Raw genomic sequence first — 18,586 nt, forward strand, 5'->3', positions numbered from 1 at the left:
AACGAATATGGCCATAAAAAATAATTTCTACAGACCATTTTCCCGCAACCCCTCTTCCACCACCACTGTACATTATAATTTTATTTTTCATGCAAAGTTGAGTAATCCTGTTTTTCAGGCCGCCGAAAGCGAAAATGACTACAAAAAAAGAATTAAATCCCTCCTTCACTCCCTATAACCTAAGGGGGGGTTGAATTGTAAATTTCCTTAGAAAATTAAGTTGTAAGTGTATTTCTATGTTTTTTCTTTCGGGGCGCTTTAATCCGAATATGGCCGTAAAAACTAATGTCCACCCCTTCGATTACGCCATAATGGGCTCAAAGCACAAATTGCCAACTATCTATAGTCATTTCTTAGTTTCCCAGTTTTCTAATTAACAGTTGGAATTTTGAGCTTTAAGCCCATCAAGGACTAATTTAAAAAAAAGGAAAGGAAAGGAAAAACTAATGATGCAGTTCATTTCCCCATACCCGAAATAGGGTTAAACCCTTCTGATCATGCCATACACAGGTTAGGTTAGGTTAGGTTGAAGTGGCTGCTAGGCCCAGAGGGCAACAGCATACTTAGGCCCGATCAGGGCCCATTGTGATACCACATGGATCCAAAAAAAAACCCTACTCCTTAAGCCAGTTCGTGGAGTCTGCGAACCTTAGCAACTGCCGTATTCCAAACTTAGCAGTCGCGCTTAGATCGTCTAGAAGACCTATACCTAGGAATTTCTGTCTTTTCCTGCCTAGTGCTGGGCAATCGCAGAGTAAGTGCCTTATTGATTCAGGCTCTTCTTCGTCGTGGTAGCTTCTGCAGTAGTCGTTGTGACTAACCCCGAGGCATTCTGCGTGCCTTCCTATCAGAATATGTCCGGTGAACAGACCAATGGCCAGTGACATATCGCCTTTATTGAGAGTGAGAATTTCCCTCGATCTCCGTACATCCCGTTTTGGCCATGTAAGCTTCGTTGTATTACAGTTTTCAGTGCGCTCCCATCTGGAGGCCGCCTTTTTAAGGAATTTCTCACTTAGTAAGAGCTTGCAGGAAGCGAGTGGCATACCCATCCTCTTCCAGGCTGGTGAAAGTGGAGAGGAAGTACCCACTCTTGCAAGCTCGTCTGCCTTCTCATTTCCTGGTATGTCACTGTGCCCCGGTACCCATACCAGCTGCAAAGCGAACTGCTCCGCCATTACGTTAAGTGATTTGCAGCAGTTGGCAACTGTTTCTGAATTTATAGTTACTGAGTCAAGCGCCATAAGGGCCGCCTGACTGTCTGAGTATATATTATATATTTCCGTAGTGGCGATAACAGCTAGTTTTAAGCTGTCAACGGCTTCTTGTATGGCTGCCAATTCGGCTTGAAAGAAACTACAGTGGTCAGGTAGTCGGAATGATTTTTGTTTTATTCCCACTTTCTCCGAGTAGACGCCTCCTCCTACCCTATTTTCTAGTGTGGAGCCGTCCGTGTAGAATCTTATGGCATCTCTAGACCATACACAACTTGTTTATGATTTTACCCATTTTCATCGTTACTAGCTTGATTTGTTTGCAAAATAACAGGCTTTGACACAAAAGATTTGTTAGTTTCTAATTTTTTACTTGTTGAAATTGAATAGTTTTTTAATAAAAATTTAAATATCTTAGGAAAATTACCTGATCTGGAAAAACGGTACACAGATCCATAATAGCCTATTTCCACCAAATGCTTAACTGCAGTTAAGAGCTCAGAGAAGTTCCAATAATTCCAACATGGGGTGATCGGCAAGGTTTATTCTTAAGTTTTGCTTTTTTTCCTTTCATTTGCTTGTACTTAATAGGTGGAATTACCCGCTTCGAGCTGGCATCTCCGTTTCCCAAACGACATAAACAGTGATGCCAGATTGTGGGTAATTTCCCTATTTGAGGGATATTTTGCATCAAAAATTATTAAAAGGGAAAAAAGGGACACTTCATATAAATAAGGGATTTTCTTTTGACGCAGTTATTGTTGCATAATTGATCAAAATTCAAGAATATTCGACATTCTTACGTAATTAATCGTTCTGAAGATGTGATGTGGAGTGAAATGGTATATAATTGTTAAAAAGTATAAGGACAATTTCGAAAATTTTCTTACGTTAACCAATTCAAGCGCTGAGTAAGAAAGAATCTTTTCAGTTGTAACTGGTGTTTCATGTAAAAAGCGGAACAAATTATCTGATGAAATGTTAAATAGCACATGAATGTGCTTCAATTTTAAAGTCACCAAAAAATTCTTTTAGGCCCTTAGCGAGTGAGCAAAAAAATGAAAGGGAAAAAATGAATGAGTGAAAAAAATGCAGAAAAAGGGGTTTTTTCTTAACAGCGGTCGGCGCTCGACAGGCAATGGCAAACCTCCGAGTGTATTCCTGCCATGAAAAACAGCTTCTCATAAAAATACACTCGCCATTCGGAGTCGGCGTAAAACTGTAGGTCCCTCCCCTTTGTGCGACATCAAGGGGACCGCCACAAATTGGAGGAAAAGCACATATGTGTAAGCGCCAAACTATTATTATTATTTTATATGAATTTTACTTCTTTACTACTGAAGCATGTATATGTTTAAATTCGTTGGGAATTTTGTGGGATAAATTTTCAAGATGTGGGTAATTGAGGGATTTTTTCCCCATTTCCGTGGGATATTTAACAGAGAATGTCTGGCATCACTGGACATAAACTGCAGTTAAGGCTTGGTGGAAATCAACTATAATCTACGACTCAATATTAATTTTACATGTATCGGAATTTTTTTGTGTCATTTCAAAACTTTAGATTTTCTCTACAATGTAATTATTTGTTTTGACTTAATTTCCACTGTAGTGCATAGGTTGTGGCTATTCACCGATGTTTCTACGGATTCCATAACTGAGCTTATAACTCGAAAGTAAACACATTCACCACTACCCACACTAAAGACCCAATCGAAATCCTTACAATTGTTGCTTAGATCGAATTCCCTCAACGTGCATACATTTATTAATGAATTTCCACCTTTACAGCTTCAACAACTTCAGCACAATGCGGTCTCACATGGTGGCAGCAGCATGGCGACGATACTACCACTGCCTGCTGCTCCTACTACTACACACACAAGCGTTCCTCGTTCCAACCAACGCGCTACCGGCATCCACCAATACGCTTGCGGCACAAAGTGTTGGTGGCGGCGGCGTCGGAGGCATGAGCTCCAATAGTAATAGCAACAACAACAACAACAACAACAGTGGTAGCAATGGAGCAGGTGGCAATAGTAATGTAAATAGTAATAGTAACAACAATAACATTGCCACTGGGATACCCAATGCAGGCATAAATAGCGGCACAAACGCTGCAAACAATGTCAACGTCAGTGGGAGTGGCAGCAGCAGTTCTGCCAACAGCGCCAGCAGCAGCAGCAGCAGCAGCAGTGGTAGTGATATTGATTTGCTCAATATAGGTGGCACAAATGCGGGAGGCATTGGCGGTGTGGCCGGCAGTAGCGCTAACAGCAGCAACATTATGGTATTGCCAAGAGAGAAGTTGTACGAGAAGTGCACAGGGCCCGGCGATCCAGGGCCTTGCAAGCAATATATTTATAAATGGCGCTATGAGCCGCTCTCCAACGAATGCACCACCTTCATTTGGGGTGGCTGTGAAGGTAATCCGCAGAATCGTTTCAACACAGAGGCCGAGTGTCTGTATCATTGCATTGGTGGACCGCGTAAGTGGCAAATGTTGAGAACGCTGTATATGTGCGCTGTTTGCAAATTTTCAGCGTTTTTTTTTCATTTCTTATCTAATTCTTATCTTCTTTTTAGATACGCTGCCACCTTTTTTGCGCTCGACTACCAGTGAGCCCAGCACGACTGAATCAGCAATACAGTTGCCCGCAAACACTGCAGGGCCGTTTTATGGCGCTGATAGCTCTGATTCCAACCCTGTGCCATTCGAGCAACGAGGCCCTGAGCTGACATTTGCTGAAACGGGTCAGGAGAAAACATTCGTCTTTGCCAAGAATAACACATTCATCCAAATGGACGGTGATATTATACAAACATTTCAATTAAGGTAAGTTAAATTAGCATTTACACGAAAACTGTCAAGTTGACTGCCTGCAAGGCTTACGAATTTCTTGCTAGCTGAGAAATGACTGTACAAGATCTCTGTCAATATATTGAGATTTGTATTGTATTTTTTGTGTAATGCATTTAAATTTAATTGAGGCATTCGCATGACCTAGTTCGTTTTTAATAATAGAAACTACGAACATTTCGAAAATATTTTTTTCTTTAAACGTCTTAATGGGTGTGTACTTATGTAGGAAGGTGGGTGCGGCTACAGCTGACAGATGCGGCACACTTAGCCTAACAGTGGAATGACTTTTGAGACACAATGTCATGAAATTGCATGCAGCATCTACCAAATTTTGGTGCTGAATATAACCACTCATCTTAAGCATACAAACTCCGCAGCCATTCACTCTTCACCCTATATATGAAGGCTTTTAATGTGGTCTATCATTTCCATGGTGTTCTCATTTCAATATTCAAATGAATCTCGGGCGACACCCCACAGTGTCGAAAATTAACTTTCTTTGTGTCAAATTCTAATATCTCGAGACGGAGAACAGAAGCAAAATATATGTAACGGTATTTCAAAACTTAAGCGATTGAGAGTTCAGGAAAAATATTCACGTTACATAAAAAAATTACATTGGCCTTTAAAAACAGAAGGTTTGTGTTTTTTCTTATGAAAACAAATTTTTAAAAGGTTTTAAATATATACAGTCAGCGTCAAAAAATATGCATACGTTTATTTTCCATACCAAATTTTTCTTATTTTTTTTTTTTTAAATAGTTCATTCAACTGCAAGGACCACAAGATTTTTTTTTTTTCTTCAATACAGAACTCGGAAAAATTCAAGAAATACCAATCAATTTTCAACGAATTTCTCAATTTTCCAATTCCAATTCTTAGAAACATTTTGAGAATTCAGTTTTGAGGTTTTTCAAGTCGCTAAAAATTACCGTCGATTTTTTTATTGTATGCGCATTTTCTTATGCGCATAAAATAATAGTTGTTTTTCCAAATTTTTCTAAGAAATCGAACAGAGAAATTTTAAATTTCGAAGCATTGATCTACTAAGGAATACATCCCTGTTTGATTTCTCAAATAAATAACTACGTCATAAAGTATGCATTTTGAAATCGAATATTTATTTCCAGCTGCATTGGTACTATACGCTCCCTACAGCCATGTCCGTCGTATTTCATTTCTTGTAAGCAATTTGCAGCAAGTGGGCTCATAAGTGTGCTATTAAACGATTTTTCAGGTACGGATATGTATCCGAAAACTTAATGAAATTATTTCCTTGTTAATTCGATTGCCAACCTATTCGGCGAAAGCATCAATTATGTGTGCCAATGAATCACTTCTAAGTATTAATAAATGATTTCAATATAAATTTCAGTGAAATTAATTTCAGAAATTCCAAACGAAAATACATAAATGCACATACATAAGTTGCTTTAATCAGTCATATACATACATATTTACATAGCAAATATTATAAATTCTGGCTAACTGCAGGCTGCAACTTCAAATGCCAGGTCAGGCAGCTTTCAAGAGCATTCATAATGAATGAATGATTACAGAATGAGTTTCTTGATTGCCTGGCGTACCTACTACATACGAGTATGTACTTTCGGTGGCAGTTGTGCTGCTGGAATAGCTTTTATTGCATAATAATTTACACTTACACATCACAGCACATTCAAATAAACTAAATATGTATGCCTTTTCTATTTACTTGTACGAGAGGCAACAAGCAGGCGGCAACCAACTTATATATCGAGCCCTAACCGCCAAAATAACGTAAGCGACATTTTTTTCAAAATTTTCTTTTTGATGCAGAAATATTCCTAGAGCATCTAGATAGATTTCTGCATCAAAAAGAAAATTTTGCAAAATATGTCGCTTACGTTATTTTGGCGGTTAGGGCTCGATATGTTTACACAACTAATAACAAAACTTGCCTATTGCTGTAGTCACGTTAGTATATACATACATTTGTACATACTACGGTATTCGATTATTCGCTTTTCTTCCAAAACCGGTTTTCGAGTTATTCGCAAAATTGCAATTTGAAAAAAACCGGTTGCTGATTTTGAAATTAGGAAAAAATGGATGAACCGGTTTTATTTTACATATTTTTTATACATGGAAAATGTTTAACTTGGTATGAAGTCATAACTAAAAAAATACAATAAAACTATTAACAGTTTTTTTTTATCAAAACTAAAACGAATACACGTGAAAAATGCACGTTTGATCTTTCTTTAATACGTTATTGCATTTTTATGACTTTTTTCGGTTTTGAGTTGTGCTCTTGCTGCCGTAGCCGAGTGCTAAGAGATGCCTACTGCCACTCGGGGGATTCAGCAACTTTCGCCCCTCGGCAGGCAATGGCAACCCTCCGAGTGTACTTCTGCCATAAAAAAGCAGAACACGAATGCGAAGAGAAGCTCCGCCAAATACGTAGAAAGCTTTTAAGCGGCCAAGCATTCGTTTATTGGAATCAAATATGATATACTGTTCATCCCCAAATAACCTAGGATATTATTTTGAAACTATTTAGGGACTTCCCTTGAACTACAAAACTTCGAAAAACCTAATACCATGTCCCCACCAAAAAGTTAACCATCTCAAATCGAACTTAACCACCTCACTAACTATTGCTGTCCACACTGCGGATTGAGGTTTATAAAACAGTACAAATGTAAAGAACAGTGTTCGGACCTCCCAAAAACGATTCAGGACTAAATAGCTGCAAAAATCGGAGAAAAAACAAATTTTCCGTACTAGATTGAATTTTTGTTACTGACATTAATTGTTTGACTAAAATATTTTCTATTCATGCAAAATAAATACCTACGCGAGGCAATGTAAGGATATGTTACATATTTTGGTAATTTTTAGCATTTTCTATATAGTAGAACGTATCTAAAAAAGCAAACCTTTTCTACTTTATATAAATTTCATTCTACATGTATTTTTTAACAACTTAAGTTAAGTTCTGCATCCGCCAATTTGTACAACAACAACGAAGTTGCAAAACAAAAACAACGAAGTTACTTTATTGACGCATTGCTATGAAAGAGTTACTGAAACCGGTGGTGAACACTCAAAAAACAGCCCCAAGAGGGGCATAACATGAATGAAAAAAACGGAATTGATTTGAAGTCAAGCGGAGTAGAGGACTTGATTTCAAATATTTTTAAAAACCGGAGTAAATCTAATCTGATTTTAGCTGAGTCCAAACAATAGTTGGGAACGAATTCTTTACATTTTAACGCTAATGACCCACAGATGGCGGGAAAACACAGGGTTGTATCAGACTTTCGACGTGGTTTCGAGTTGGTTAGCTTTTAACCATCTCAGTGAAATGGTTAAGTGCTGTCATTTTATATGGCGAAACTACGCTAAATCAAGTGGGTTATCGGGATAACCAACTCAATAGCCATAACTACGTGGTTAGCTTCGGTGGGGACATGGTATAAAAGTTTTATGTTGTTATGTGTCGAGGGCCACGTTTCAATTTCCTATGGGGTAGTTAAAGGAGCTTTTCGGCCAGTTTGAAAAAAAGTTTAATTCAGCGGCCAAGTTTGGATCAAATGAAAAAAACGGTTTGTTCTATCAAAAAAATATGGTTTATGCAATATTCGAAAAAACAAGATTACAAAAAAACCGCTTATAGATTTCAAAAAAAAAGACGGTGGAAACCGGTTTTGAAAAGCCGAGTCAATCAACCTAATATATAGTACACGCCATGACTATAAATGATTATTAGCTTACTCTACAATAGAAACTTAAGTTGTCTTGTAAAATAACTAGTCCTATACTTATCATAATCGAAATGTTAAACAATGTAGCATAGTCGTGTAGCGTGGTGCTGTAAAACATAGATGGGCAGCGCAGGCATAACTCCATAAGCAAGTGCACCACTTTTGCACAGCGCTGCCCATGCCTGCTGTAAAAGCATAGACATACGTTAGCGTTGGGCAGGCTCAACTCGTTAATTTGGGATTATCTCGGGAATTAACTGCAGTCCTAGAAATTAAAATATTTCAATATTACGATTAAGGGGATTTATAGATAAGACTGGCCCAAAAAAACCAAAGCTGCTTTTTATTAACGCTTACCCCCACATTTTATTGGTTTTTGCGTTAAAAACTATCCGAATAAAATTGTATGCAATTCGGACCACGGCAACCCGTGCTGACTTGCAGCCAAAGTTATCAGAACAAGCTTTGTGCAGTTCATATGTTTTGTTAATTTACTCATTTTGCTTCTGTATAAAACGGTATTACTATACTCCCTATAGTATTAGGACATAATATTTCGTAATTCTGCGCTTTTAGTTTTTTTACCAGATAGTCAGGATTTTTTCCAAAGGACCATCAATATATTTCGAAAATTTTACACAAAATATGTACATAGGCCTATCAATTGAAAGAAGAATTCGAAGCAGGCTTAATTATAACTTTTGTTTTCAATTATCATTTTGGAGCATGCCAAAAATCTCCTACAAAAAATATTATCCTTAAAGGTTTTGAAGAATCTTAGTTTAATTTAAATTCTGTTTAATTCTGATTTAAATGCTATGAATATATATAAGGATATAAAAGGATACATATTTCAAAGGATAATTTTCAAATTTTTTATAATACTTCCACATTTGTTGCTTAATCAACCCGAGAGGACATGTCAATAATTGAATTGAATTGAATTGAATTGAATTGAATGTTCATCATACGCCCTGTCAGACCTGTAATTAATTTCTTCGATGTCCTTGCGAGAAATCCTGCCGTCCTATTAAAAATTTAAAGATGCTGATTTACATAAGTGCATTCAAATATGGGAAACATATAGAATTTTTCGCATTTCCAAAGTTTTCATCGACGATTTGGTAGCCTTAATTCAAGTTATCAGATAAAACTTTAACTACAAGTCAGCACGGGTTATCGTTATCCTACGGCGATAAAACTTCAAATACATGTTGTTTACGCTAAAAAGCACAAATTTAGAGGGTATGCATATCGAAATTTGCAGACAAATTTTTTTCCATATTTTCTTAGGAAAGTCTTATGTCCATATATGTATGTATGTACATTAGAGTGGTCAAATTTTTGTACGGGGGAAAAAATGTCATCCTAGAAAACGGAGCACCCGCTCAGTTTTTTCCTTTTGATATTTGCAATATCTATACCAACTTTAAATTTTCTACTGTAACCAATACAGGGTGCTCAAGGACCTTGAAATGCGCTACGGGTTCGCTGTGAGACTGGAAAATAATATTAGTGATTTTTATAAAAAGCTACTGTTGCCATGACAACTGAAGCTTGTGATATTTTTTTAGAAAACTTAAATTTGAAATGTTCTAGGTTGCTTAATTTATAGTTTGATTAATATATGTAAAATTTCGAAAAATTCAAAATATTTATTGAAAAATTCTGAAAGATTTGAGAAATTTTTCATCTCCCGAAAACTCCACAGGTTTAGGAAAAATATCCATTTCTCGAAATCTCCGAATAATCCTGAAAAAATCACATAAATATACGGAAATTTTGGAAAAAACCCGAAATTTCTCGAAAATTATCTAAAAACATTCAGGACAACTCGAAGACACGAAAATTCTAGTGCAAATCCCAACGGTAATGACGGCAAATAATCGATAACGAATATTAGTATGACTTCACGAAAAATCTTTTTATTTATAAAATTATATTATTTTTACTTTAAAGCTTCTTGATTGCTCGCGAAATTCTTCGTTAGTTTTATTTTAGGTAAAAGAAACTTTTACATTTTTGAAGTTTTTCTTATGCGCTCTTTTGCAGATTGTCATTCTAGTAATGGATTTCCTTAATGTGTACTTTCCATTTTTTTTTATTTTAAATTACTTAATTAAAATTACTTTATTTTCATCTTTCCTTTTCTTTCCACAGACTTTGTCGTGAGATCTCATTTCAATTTCGAACACGTCTACCGCATGGTCTGCTCGTCTATCACAACGTAAAAAATCCGGATCGTATTAATTTGGATCCCTACGCATTGTATGTGATTGTGGAGAAGGGTCAACTGAAGGTCGTGCATGTTTTCGGAAAGCATTCAACAAGTGTAACCGTAGGCGAAGGACTCAATCGTGATGAATGGCATAGTGTAATGGTAAGAGAGAGTATGGATTCTCAAATTATTTGAAGGTTATTTATGGGCAATTAGGCATTGTATATACATACATACATATATAGAACTACACATACATTGAATTTCAAACTCATATCTCAAAAAAATTCCACACTCATGCTTACATTACTCAACTTAGATTGATACAGATTACTTTTGGAGCATGAAATTGTATTTTAAAATATTAACACTCTAGACTTGCTTTTACATTTTCTCATCTGCAAGTCCTAAAATCACTTTTCTCCTAAACAATTTCCATATACACTTTGCATGTACAGTTAGTTGTATCTCCTCTTCGTCATCAACCACGCTTTCGCCTATCGACAGCGTCTTCACATTCAAATGCTTGCTACTGTCGCTCCACTTGTCAGTCAGTCATACATTTGCATTGATTGTCAAAAGTACACAAAACCCCAACAATCAGTTATGTCAACCACAAAAACTACAACAAGAACTACCACAACCACTGCAATAACTACTCATATACTATGAGTGCAATACGATTTACGAGTTCAGCTCTCATCAAGCTCTTCTCCGAAGACACTTGAGCAACACTATCTATCGACTCTGGTCATTAATAACGCTGCCGTTGAATGCATTTTCATGTTGCGAATGCTTGTGCTTTGTTTTTTTGTTTTTCTTCATATGTATGGGGCTTTCTTGCCAACTCCTTACTGGCATCCTCTTTGCCTGGTGCGGGGCTAGAACAAATACAAATGAATGCAATTTAGGAATTTATTTGCCATTGAAGCGTACACTATAATTCACACTCGCTGGAACAAAACAAAGGCGTTGCATTGAAAATTCACACATTCATCTATCTACTTCACTCACGACATACAAACTCATACACTCACTTATAATCTATGTATGTGCGCACACACGCATGTGGAATAATGCTCAAAAATCTCATACTTGTCCATAGTTGGTGAGTATAGTCCCCATTTTGCTCACGCTTAACCCTTTCTGTTGTGTTACCTCTTAACCACAAATCAATTTCATTCAGTGTCATTCGATTCGATTTATCTTCAAAATTTCATTTGTATTTGTGTTGCACACCCCATAGCCACAAGCATTAATAGGTATGTACATACTTCGATAAAAAGCCTCTTAGATGCAGTAAAATTTTAGTAACAGTTGTAGTAGTAGTAGTTGAGTTCTGTGTTGGTGTGTAGCTTTCAGGTCATTCAGCGCACTATGTGGCCATGTATGTAATATGTATTTCTTTTTCTTTCTCTTGCCATCGATCAATGCAGGTACGCATCGATGTCCATGGCGCAAGATTGATTGCACGCGTTGACAACAGTCAAGAGGAAGTTTACTTGAAGGGCTTGAATCATGACACCAACTATGGAGTGTCAACGAATCTGCCATCGGTGGTGCTGGTCGGAGGTGAGTAGATATTGTCTTATGGTGCGATAGTAGCAAATGATACTGAGCCCCAACCGCCAAAAAGCTCTAAAGCATCTAAAAGCTCTAGGAGTATTTTAAAATCATTAATATTATCTAGAACTTAAGTTTATAGCATTATTACACCCAATTTGTTTGTTGCAAGACACTAGGCAAGATAGTTTAAAAGATTTTGTTTATTCTGGTACGAGTGTCCTACAAATAAAGCTCCCTTCCCAACTTTCGTGATGAAGAACTCTTTTGACGGAAAATACCTGAGCATTTTCCAAGTGGAGATGTTTTATCATTTTGCTCGTGCTGCTCAAAAGACCCAATGCACGAGTGAGCAAAGCACTGACATTCGAGAGATCCCTGGACAGCGAAATTTTTACAATTTGTTAATTTCCTTTTATTTTTAATTTAATTTTGAGTATTAGATTTTATATTTTACCTTTATTAAATTTTTAGAAATTTATTTTATGTATTTTTTTAAATTATTATTTCTATTTTTTTTTCTTTTGTTTTTATGTTAATTAATTTGTAGAAACTTATATGAAATTTAAATTTTGTTTTATTTAATTTTTCTCTTAATATGTAGAATTTATTTTTTTTACAGAGAAATACATATTTTTTACATTTTTACGAAGCTGTCTTTTTGTATTATTTAGATCTTATCTTTTAGGAACTTACTTTACTTTTTTCTTTTATTTTAAATTGTTTTTACGTAATTATGTATTAATTTTTAGATATTAATTTTATATAATTTTTATTTTTATTTTTTAATACATGTTTAGAAAGTTATTTTTTGTTTTTTCTTTTATATTTAATTAAGTTTTCTTGTAATTTTTATATTTTATTTAAGAAAAATGCTTTTTTTAATTTAGTTAAATTTTTAGGAACTTATTTTATTTTATTTTTTTTTTATATATATAATTTTCTTTTAATTTTTAGATTTTATAGTTTTGATAAGAATTTTTTTTATTTGTAACTTTTGTATTTATTTTTCTATAAGTTCAATAAAATTTTGGTTCTTTTTTAATTCAATTTACTTTTTCTTTTAGTTATTATTTTTTCAAACAAAATTATTTCATATTTTTTAAGGGAAATCTATTGACTACGTATCGACAATTTCAGCAGCATTGCGATATTTTTAATTAATTAATTATCACATCAAACAGTTTATATGTATTTGTGCTAGTGAAACAAATACATATGTTTGTATGTACATAAATACAATAGTTATATGTATATATTTTCATTTAACTTTTTTGTTTATATTTGTTTATTAAATTAAATTTTCTATACCTTTTTACTTTTACATGCTAATTAATCTTCATTACGGCGACTAAACAATGAAAAACACAAACGCAACAACAACAACAACAATTGCAACATCAACCAAACAACCGTACATGCTAAACAACATTGGCATAAAATGCTCAAAACTTTATAAATCACCAACAACAACAAAACCAACAAACCGAAAACACAAAAACGTTATAACCTGCTGCGTTTTGTTTTGTTTTTGCCACTATTCCTCCACTCTTCTGATTGCATGCACACGCTGGCGTATACGTGTAACTTTCACAACTGGCGCTCGTACGCATACTGGCAACGGCAACACACACATGCATTTTCACATCCATTCCATTCACCAACACTCTGCTGCAGGTCTTTCATCGGAGGAGAAACTGCATGGCGTCAAGTATATCATCGAATCATTTGTTGGTTGTATTCGTAATGTTGTTTTGAGTTCGGGCAAAGCGGCATCCGATTTGTTACCCATTACACCACTGGTAGCCACCAAACATGAGAACGTCAACGAAGGTTGCGCCGACAAATGCTATTCCAGACACAATTTGTGTTTTGTGGGATCCCGTTGCATTAATCACTACTATGACATTTCATGCGATTGCTTTGGCAGCTACTATGAGGGCGAGCATTGCGATATTTACAGTGAGTAACACTTATGTACATACATACATACATGCTTCATATTCAGGTCGTAAATAATACATAGTTAAGTAGTTATAGACAACAACAAAAAATCCAATTAGAAACAAAAAAAAAACACAGCACCCAAAAACCATGAAAACAAACTATCAACAAAAAGTTTCTGGATTTAAAATGGTTTTGCTTTGTTGGTGCACTGGCTGCAGAAATGTGGAATATGTATGTATGCGAATGCCCTGCAGGAAATCCTTTATTGGTTTTTGCTAAACTTGTGAAAAAATCTAGTTGTTAACTTAAAGTATATTCTCTTAATTAATTTTAAACTTGATTTATGGGTGAGGCTTCCTCAAGTGGGCCCCGAATTTACCAAGATTAATATTTTTCAATGATATTCAGGCGGCGCCGAGTTTTGCAGTCGAAAATTACCCTGTTTAAATTTTGTTGCAAAGTTCCAAATACTGTTTTTTTAATCAACAATTGAAATTTTTTGCAGTGTTTTGGACATTTTTCTTTGAAGTTAAGTGTCCGAATGAAACAATTTTTTGGTGCTGATTTAGAAAGCATTAAACTATAAAATGAAATTATTTCCGTTACAAAAATATTTTTTTTTGCTATCCAATAATTTTTTTATAAACTGATAATATTTACATATGCGAATTACGTTTTATTTTCTATCTCCAAAACCGTTGGAGAGCCCAAAATAAAACATACATGACATGTAAAAAATTTAGTAAAATAAAAAAAATATATTTTTTTAAACTTTCCACTTTTTCCTTTTCAATATGTTACCCAACCGTAATGGCCCTATTCATAAAAAATAAAATAGGTTTATAGAGCTCTATAAAGTGACATTTTCGTAAAAGTTTTTCGATTTGTAAAGCTGTTAAAGTCTTCTTTATTTTTTATAAATTTGGATATAAATTTGTACACGTCCTTTTATAAAAAATGTAGTACGCTATAGAGGGCTGCATGAATTCATATTTAAAATGCCTTATGAATTATTCATATACAAAACGAATGAATTTTTTGAATTTGAGTGAATACCTGTTCTGATACATGTTTCATACATTCACGTTAATAATATGAATTCATATAAACGCGTAACAGCCTCTTACGAGGTTTACGTGGATATGAGGCTTTTACGTGTTTAGATGAATTGCCCTGTATATTCATAACATACAAAATCCCAAACGCTGAGTGTTTTGTATGTGAAGTAAAATATTCAAATCTACTGTACTCTATTTGGTTAGAAGTGTGAATGAATTCATGCAGCCCTCTAGTACGCTAATGCTCTTGAGAGACGATTTCGTATGGACTATGCCCATGCAGCACTAATCCTTAACTCTACAAAAGAAAAAAGAAAATTAAACTTAAGAATGATGATAACGTTTTCTGAAAAAGTAATTTTTGAAGGAATGTCAAGTAATTGTTAACAATTCAGCAAAATCGAGAAATAAATTTCAGCTCCATAACAAATTTCTTTTCGAGTCTCGAATTTCCCCGTGTAAAATAAATTAAATAACAATTAACGAAATCTTTCCTTCGCATAAATTTCACGGCAGCAACGCAGACAATAATCCATCCAACCAAACAAAAGTAAAAGACGAGATGTCTAAAAAACGGGGCATTTTTCGCGCTTCTTTCGCTGAACAATTTCTCTACAAGCAACATAGAGATGCACTCAATAAGATTTCTAGTGCGGTCGATATTGGTCCACCTCTTATCAGAAAGGATGCCTACCTCAACGTACGTGGCATGCGGGGCGATAAATTCGCGCTAAAACGCATCATCAAGGAGAACATAGAGCTTTTGGAGCGCCTCAATTGCATACGACGTACACACGGACACACCGACAGCTACAACACAAGAAAGCGCATATCACAGACACGGCTACAACATTTGGTGCGACGCGTCGAAAGTATTCAGATGGAAAATCAATTATTGGGCTGCAGATTGCTGAAAGTAAAACCATTACTGACCACCACATCCTTGCCGAATGCAACGCACAGCAGCATGCCCGCGCTGGAGAGATTAAAGCTACGGGAGCAGCTACTTATGGAGCGACTGCTGCACCCAAAAATCTATCTCGATTTAGAAGTAAAAAATATACGTCCGCTAGGTCGCATTTTCATACAACTCTACACGGAGGCCTGCCCCGAAATGGTGTTGGAATTTGCACGCGCGTGCTCGGAAAATCGCTTGCAAGCGATAAACTTTATACGCATTTTTCCCGGCCTCTGGATCGAAGGCGAAATCTCTGTTTACAATCGCACGCTGAGTTCGCCGAATTTCCATTATGACATGGATCTGTTGCGACACGATTCGGGTCGTGGCATTTTCTCATTCGCCAAACGTTACATAGAAAACGGTTTCCCTTATGGGCTATTGAATTTCACAGCCAGTTTCAAGCCATTGCCGGTGCTCAATGGCGAACGTGTCGCTTTCGGTGAATTGGTGTCGGGGCATCGGGTATTGGATTGTCTACAGGATTATGGCACAAAGAATGGCAAGGTCAGGAAAGATATTGTTGTAGTGCATAGTGGTTTGAAGACAAACTATGATCTGTGAAAGACGATGGTTCTATGTTGTGCTTTGAGTTTTTATCATGGTATTAAGTAAATTCCTCTAAATAAATTCACAATAATAAAAATGGTTATGAAGTTATGCAAAATCAGTTTGTGTATAAATAAAACAAGTGGTTTATCTGAAACTGGTAGAACTGAACTGAGTTTCCATCCACGCACATGGAAATTCGAAGGATCAGCTACTCTACAAAGCCGCACTGGTTTTGTTGGAATACCAAATTTAGACAATTCACCATAGATACAGCTTCTCTTTATACTATCAGGCGACTCAAAAGACAACCGAAAGTCGATTTTCTTATCTAAGGTTTTTTCCAGGATTTGACGAACTTTGCAAATATGGTCAATCGTGAATTTTGCAGCTCTGAAGCAAACCCTAATAAGACTCTATCAGTTGGTTTATGAAGGGCTTCAATATTCCAAATAGTAATGTCGATATGTTGTTGTATGTCATAGTGAGGCCCATACTCGAGGCCCACTCGAAAGAAGAAGCACCTTTAATGGAAAATAAAAATTGTCATCTTTCACACAGCCTATTTTTAGAGCATAATGAACCATATTTTTGCTATTACCAATCAAAATTCTAAAAAAGCGGATTTTCGGCCCACGCTATTGTACATAGGAAACGCGATTCCTCGTGACTGTCTTTCGAGAGCTCAATATGCTTATTACAAGAAAATGTCGGTGGATACCGCCCTTCACGCATTGGGAAAGTGGTTGGAGGAAGCCTTCACGCATAAAGATTATGCAGTAGGGGCCTTCCTGGACATCTAAGCGGCCTTCAACAATGTCACTCCAGTGGCAATAGTCAAGTATATTAATAATTTGGGGGTTGAAACCAACCTAATAATGGCACTGAATTCGTGACAGAACTGTCGCGGCGGAGTGGGGGAGCGCCTACACTCAGAGCAGAGTCAATAGGGGCACTCCGAAAGGTGGTGTTCTCTCTCCCCTGCTCTCGATTGCGGTTTTAAACGACCTTCTAGAGGAACTGGGCTGTCGGGAATGTGGAACTTTTGGTTAAGGGACGATGTCTGGACACCCTTTTTGATCTGGCTCAAGGTTACCTGAAATCCCAGCAAGACGGAACTGATCTTGTTTACCAGAAAGTACAAGATACCCGTTGTCTCCCTTCCCTCGAGTGGAGGTGTTCATCTGTGGCTTTCACACAGGGTCAAGTACTTAGACTTGATCGAGTAGAGGAAGCTGTCGTGGAAAAAAGGCGGATCGCCCTAATAGGAATTTGTGGTGTATTAGGAACCACACCTACTGGCGTTTACCATCATGTTGAACACAGCGCCTGCGGATATTGCAGACAGAATTGTCGCAGTACGAGCTGCAATTAGGCTCATAGAAACCGGGGGTAACACTTTGGAGTTGTGGAGAGCTTTCACTTCGCCCTGAATACATGGATTACAGCTCTTCCGAAATAGCTCTGAGAAGCTGCTTCTCTACCTATATTCCACCAAGAGAGGGCTGGGTAGGGCGGGATTACTAGAAGAAGGGAGCAGTAAACTTCCTCACGAACGGGTTGGTGGAGGTTTTTTCTGTCACAGACTCTCCACCAAAACTATGTTCAGGCTTCCAGACTTCCGCATCATCAAGGAAGCGGTAGACTGAATGCTACAGGGTGTGACTGCGTGGCTGATGATCTGGCGTTGGAAAGGCACCTTATCCCCGGATAAGGAGCAACTAGGGACGCCTCTGTCCTTCTGCGGTACACTCTAAAATGGAAAAGGAGACGTTTTCCTGCTGAAGATAATATTTTCAAAGGGGACTTCAAAATATTTTTTGCAGCACAAGTTACGAGTGGCCCATCTTTACCCCTTAAATGTGCCGAAAAACACGTCAAATCTCAAAGGCTAGTGATGGGGATTCTGACAGGTCATTGCGCGATTGGTATTGACGCGGTAAGACTAGGAATTTCAACTGATCCCTTTTGTATCAGCTGTAAAGGGGAAGATTAGGTGGAATCATCTCCACACTCTCTTTCAGACTGTCCAACGTTCGCGAGGCTCCTTCTTAACTAACACTGAGCTCTCAGGAATCGAAATTAGCCGCATTCGAAATTTGGTAATCGGCTCGCGGCATTTTGCCGACTAAGTGAAGGGCCTCCGCTCAGTTTTCTTGCAGTATCACAAAGGACAATCTCTTAATTCTCCAAGTGTGTCCCTTGCTTATGGCAACCACTTCAACCTAATCCAACCTAACCTGTACTTCGTTGAGGTATGACCTTGTTGGTCACATTAGGTATGGCACTAGCTACCTGCAGGCTCTTACTAAAGGAAAATTAGTTTGAAGAAGTGTGTGCGAGGTGCGAGCGCACTGAAACTGCCAATAAAAAGAAGCTTACGACGCCTTAAGGAAATATAAGGAAATCAAGACAGTTTCTCATTCTCAGTAGTTGCGATATGTCATTGGCCATTGGCTTACTGCTA

The 18,586-nt window shown here is 36.8% G+C and overlaps 1 protein-coding gene across 1 annotated transcript in view; it reads left to right on the forward strand.

The window, feature by feature from the left end:
• The first annotated feature begins 3,011 nt into the window (after window positions 1-3,011).
• The window catches only part of LOC118746885 (contactin-associated protein-like 5), a 45,959-nt gene continuing 30,384 nt past the window's right edge, over window positions 3,012-18,586 (forward strand). The window contains exons 1-5 of the mRNA XM_036480855.1: window positions 3,012-3,703; window positions 3,801-4,050; window positions 9,987-10,206; window positions 11,481-11,616; window positions 13,285-13,569. Coding sequence (XP_036336748.1) covers window positions 3,025-3,703; window positions 3,801-4,050; window positions 9,987-10,206; window positions 11,481-11,616; window positions 13,285-13,569 — 1,570 coding nt within the window. The 5' untranslated portion in view covers window positions 3,012-3,024. The remainder of the gene's footprint in view (window positions 3,704-3,800; window positions 4,051-9,986; window positions 10,207-11,480; window positions 11,617-13,284; window positions 13,570-18,586) is intronic.

This window comes from Rhagoletis pomonella, unplaced genomic scaffold, assembly GCF_013731165.1.
Source record: "Rhagoletis pomonella isolate Grant_MI unplaced genomic scaffold, Rhpom_1.0 Rhpom_scaffold_00011, whole genome shotgun sequence".
Classification (NCBI taxonomy): Eukaryota; Metazoa; Arthropoda; class Insecta; order Diptera; family Tephritidae; genus Rhagoletis; species Rhagoletis pomonella.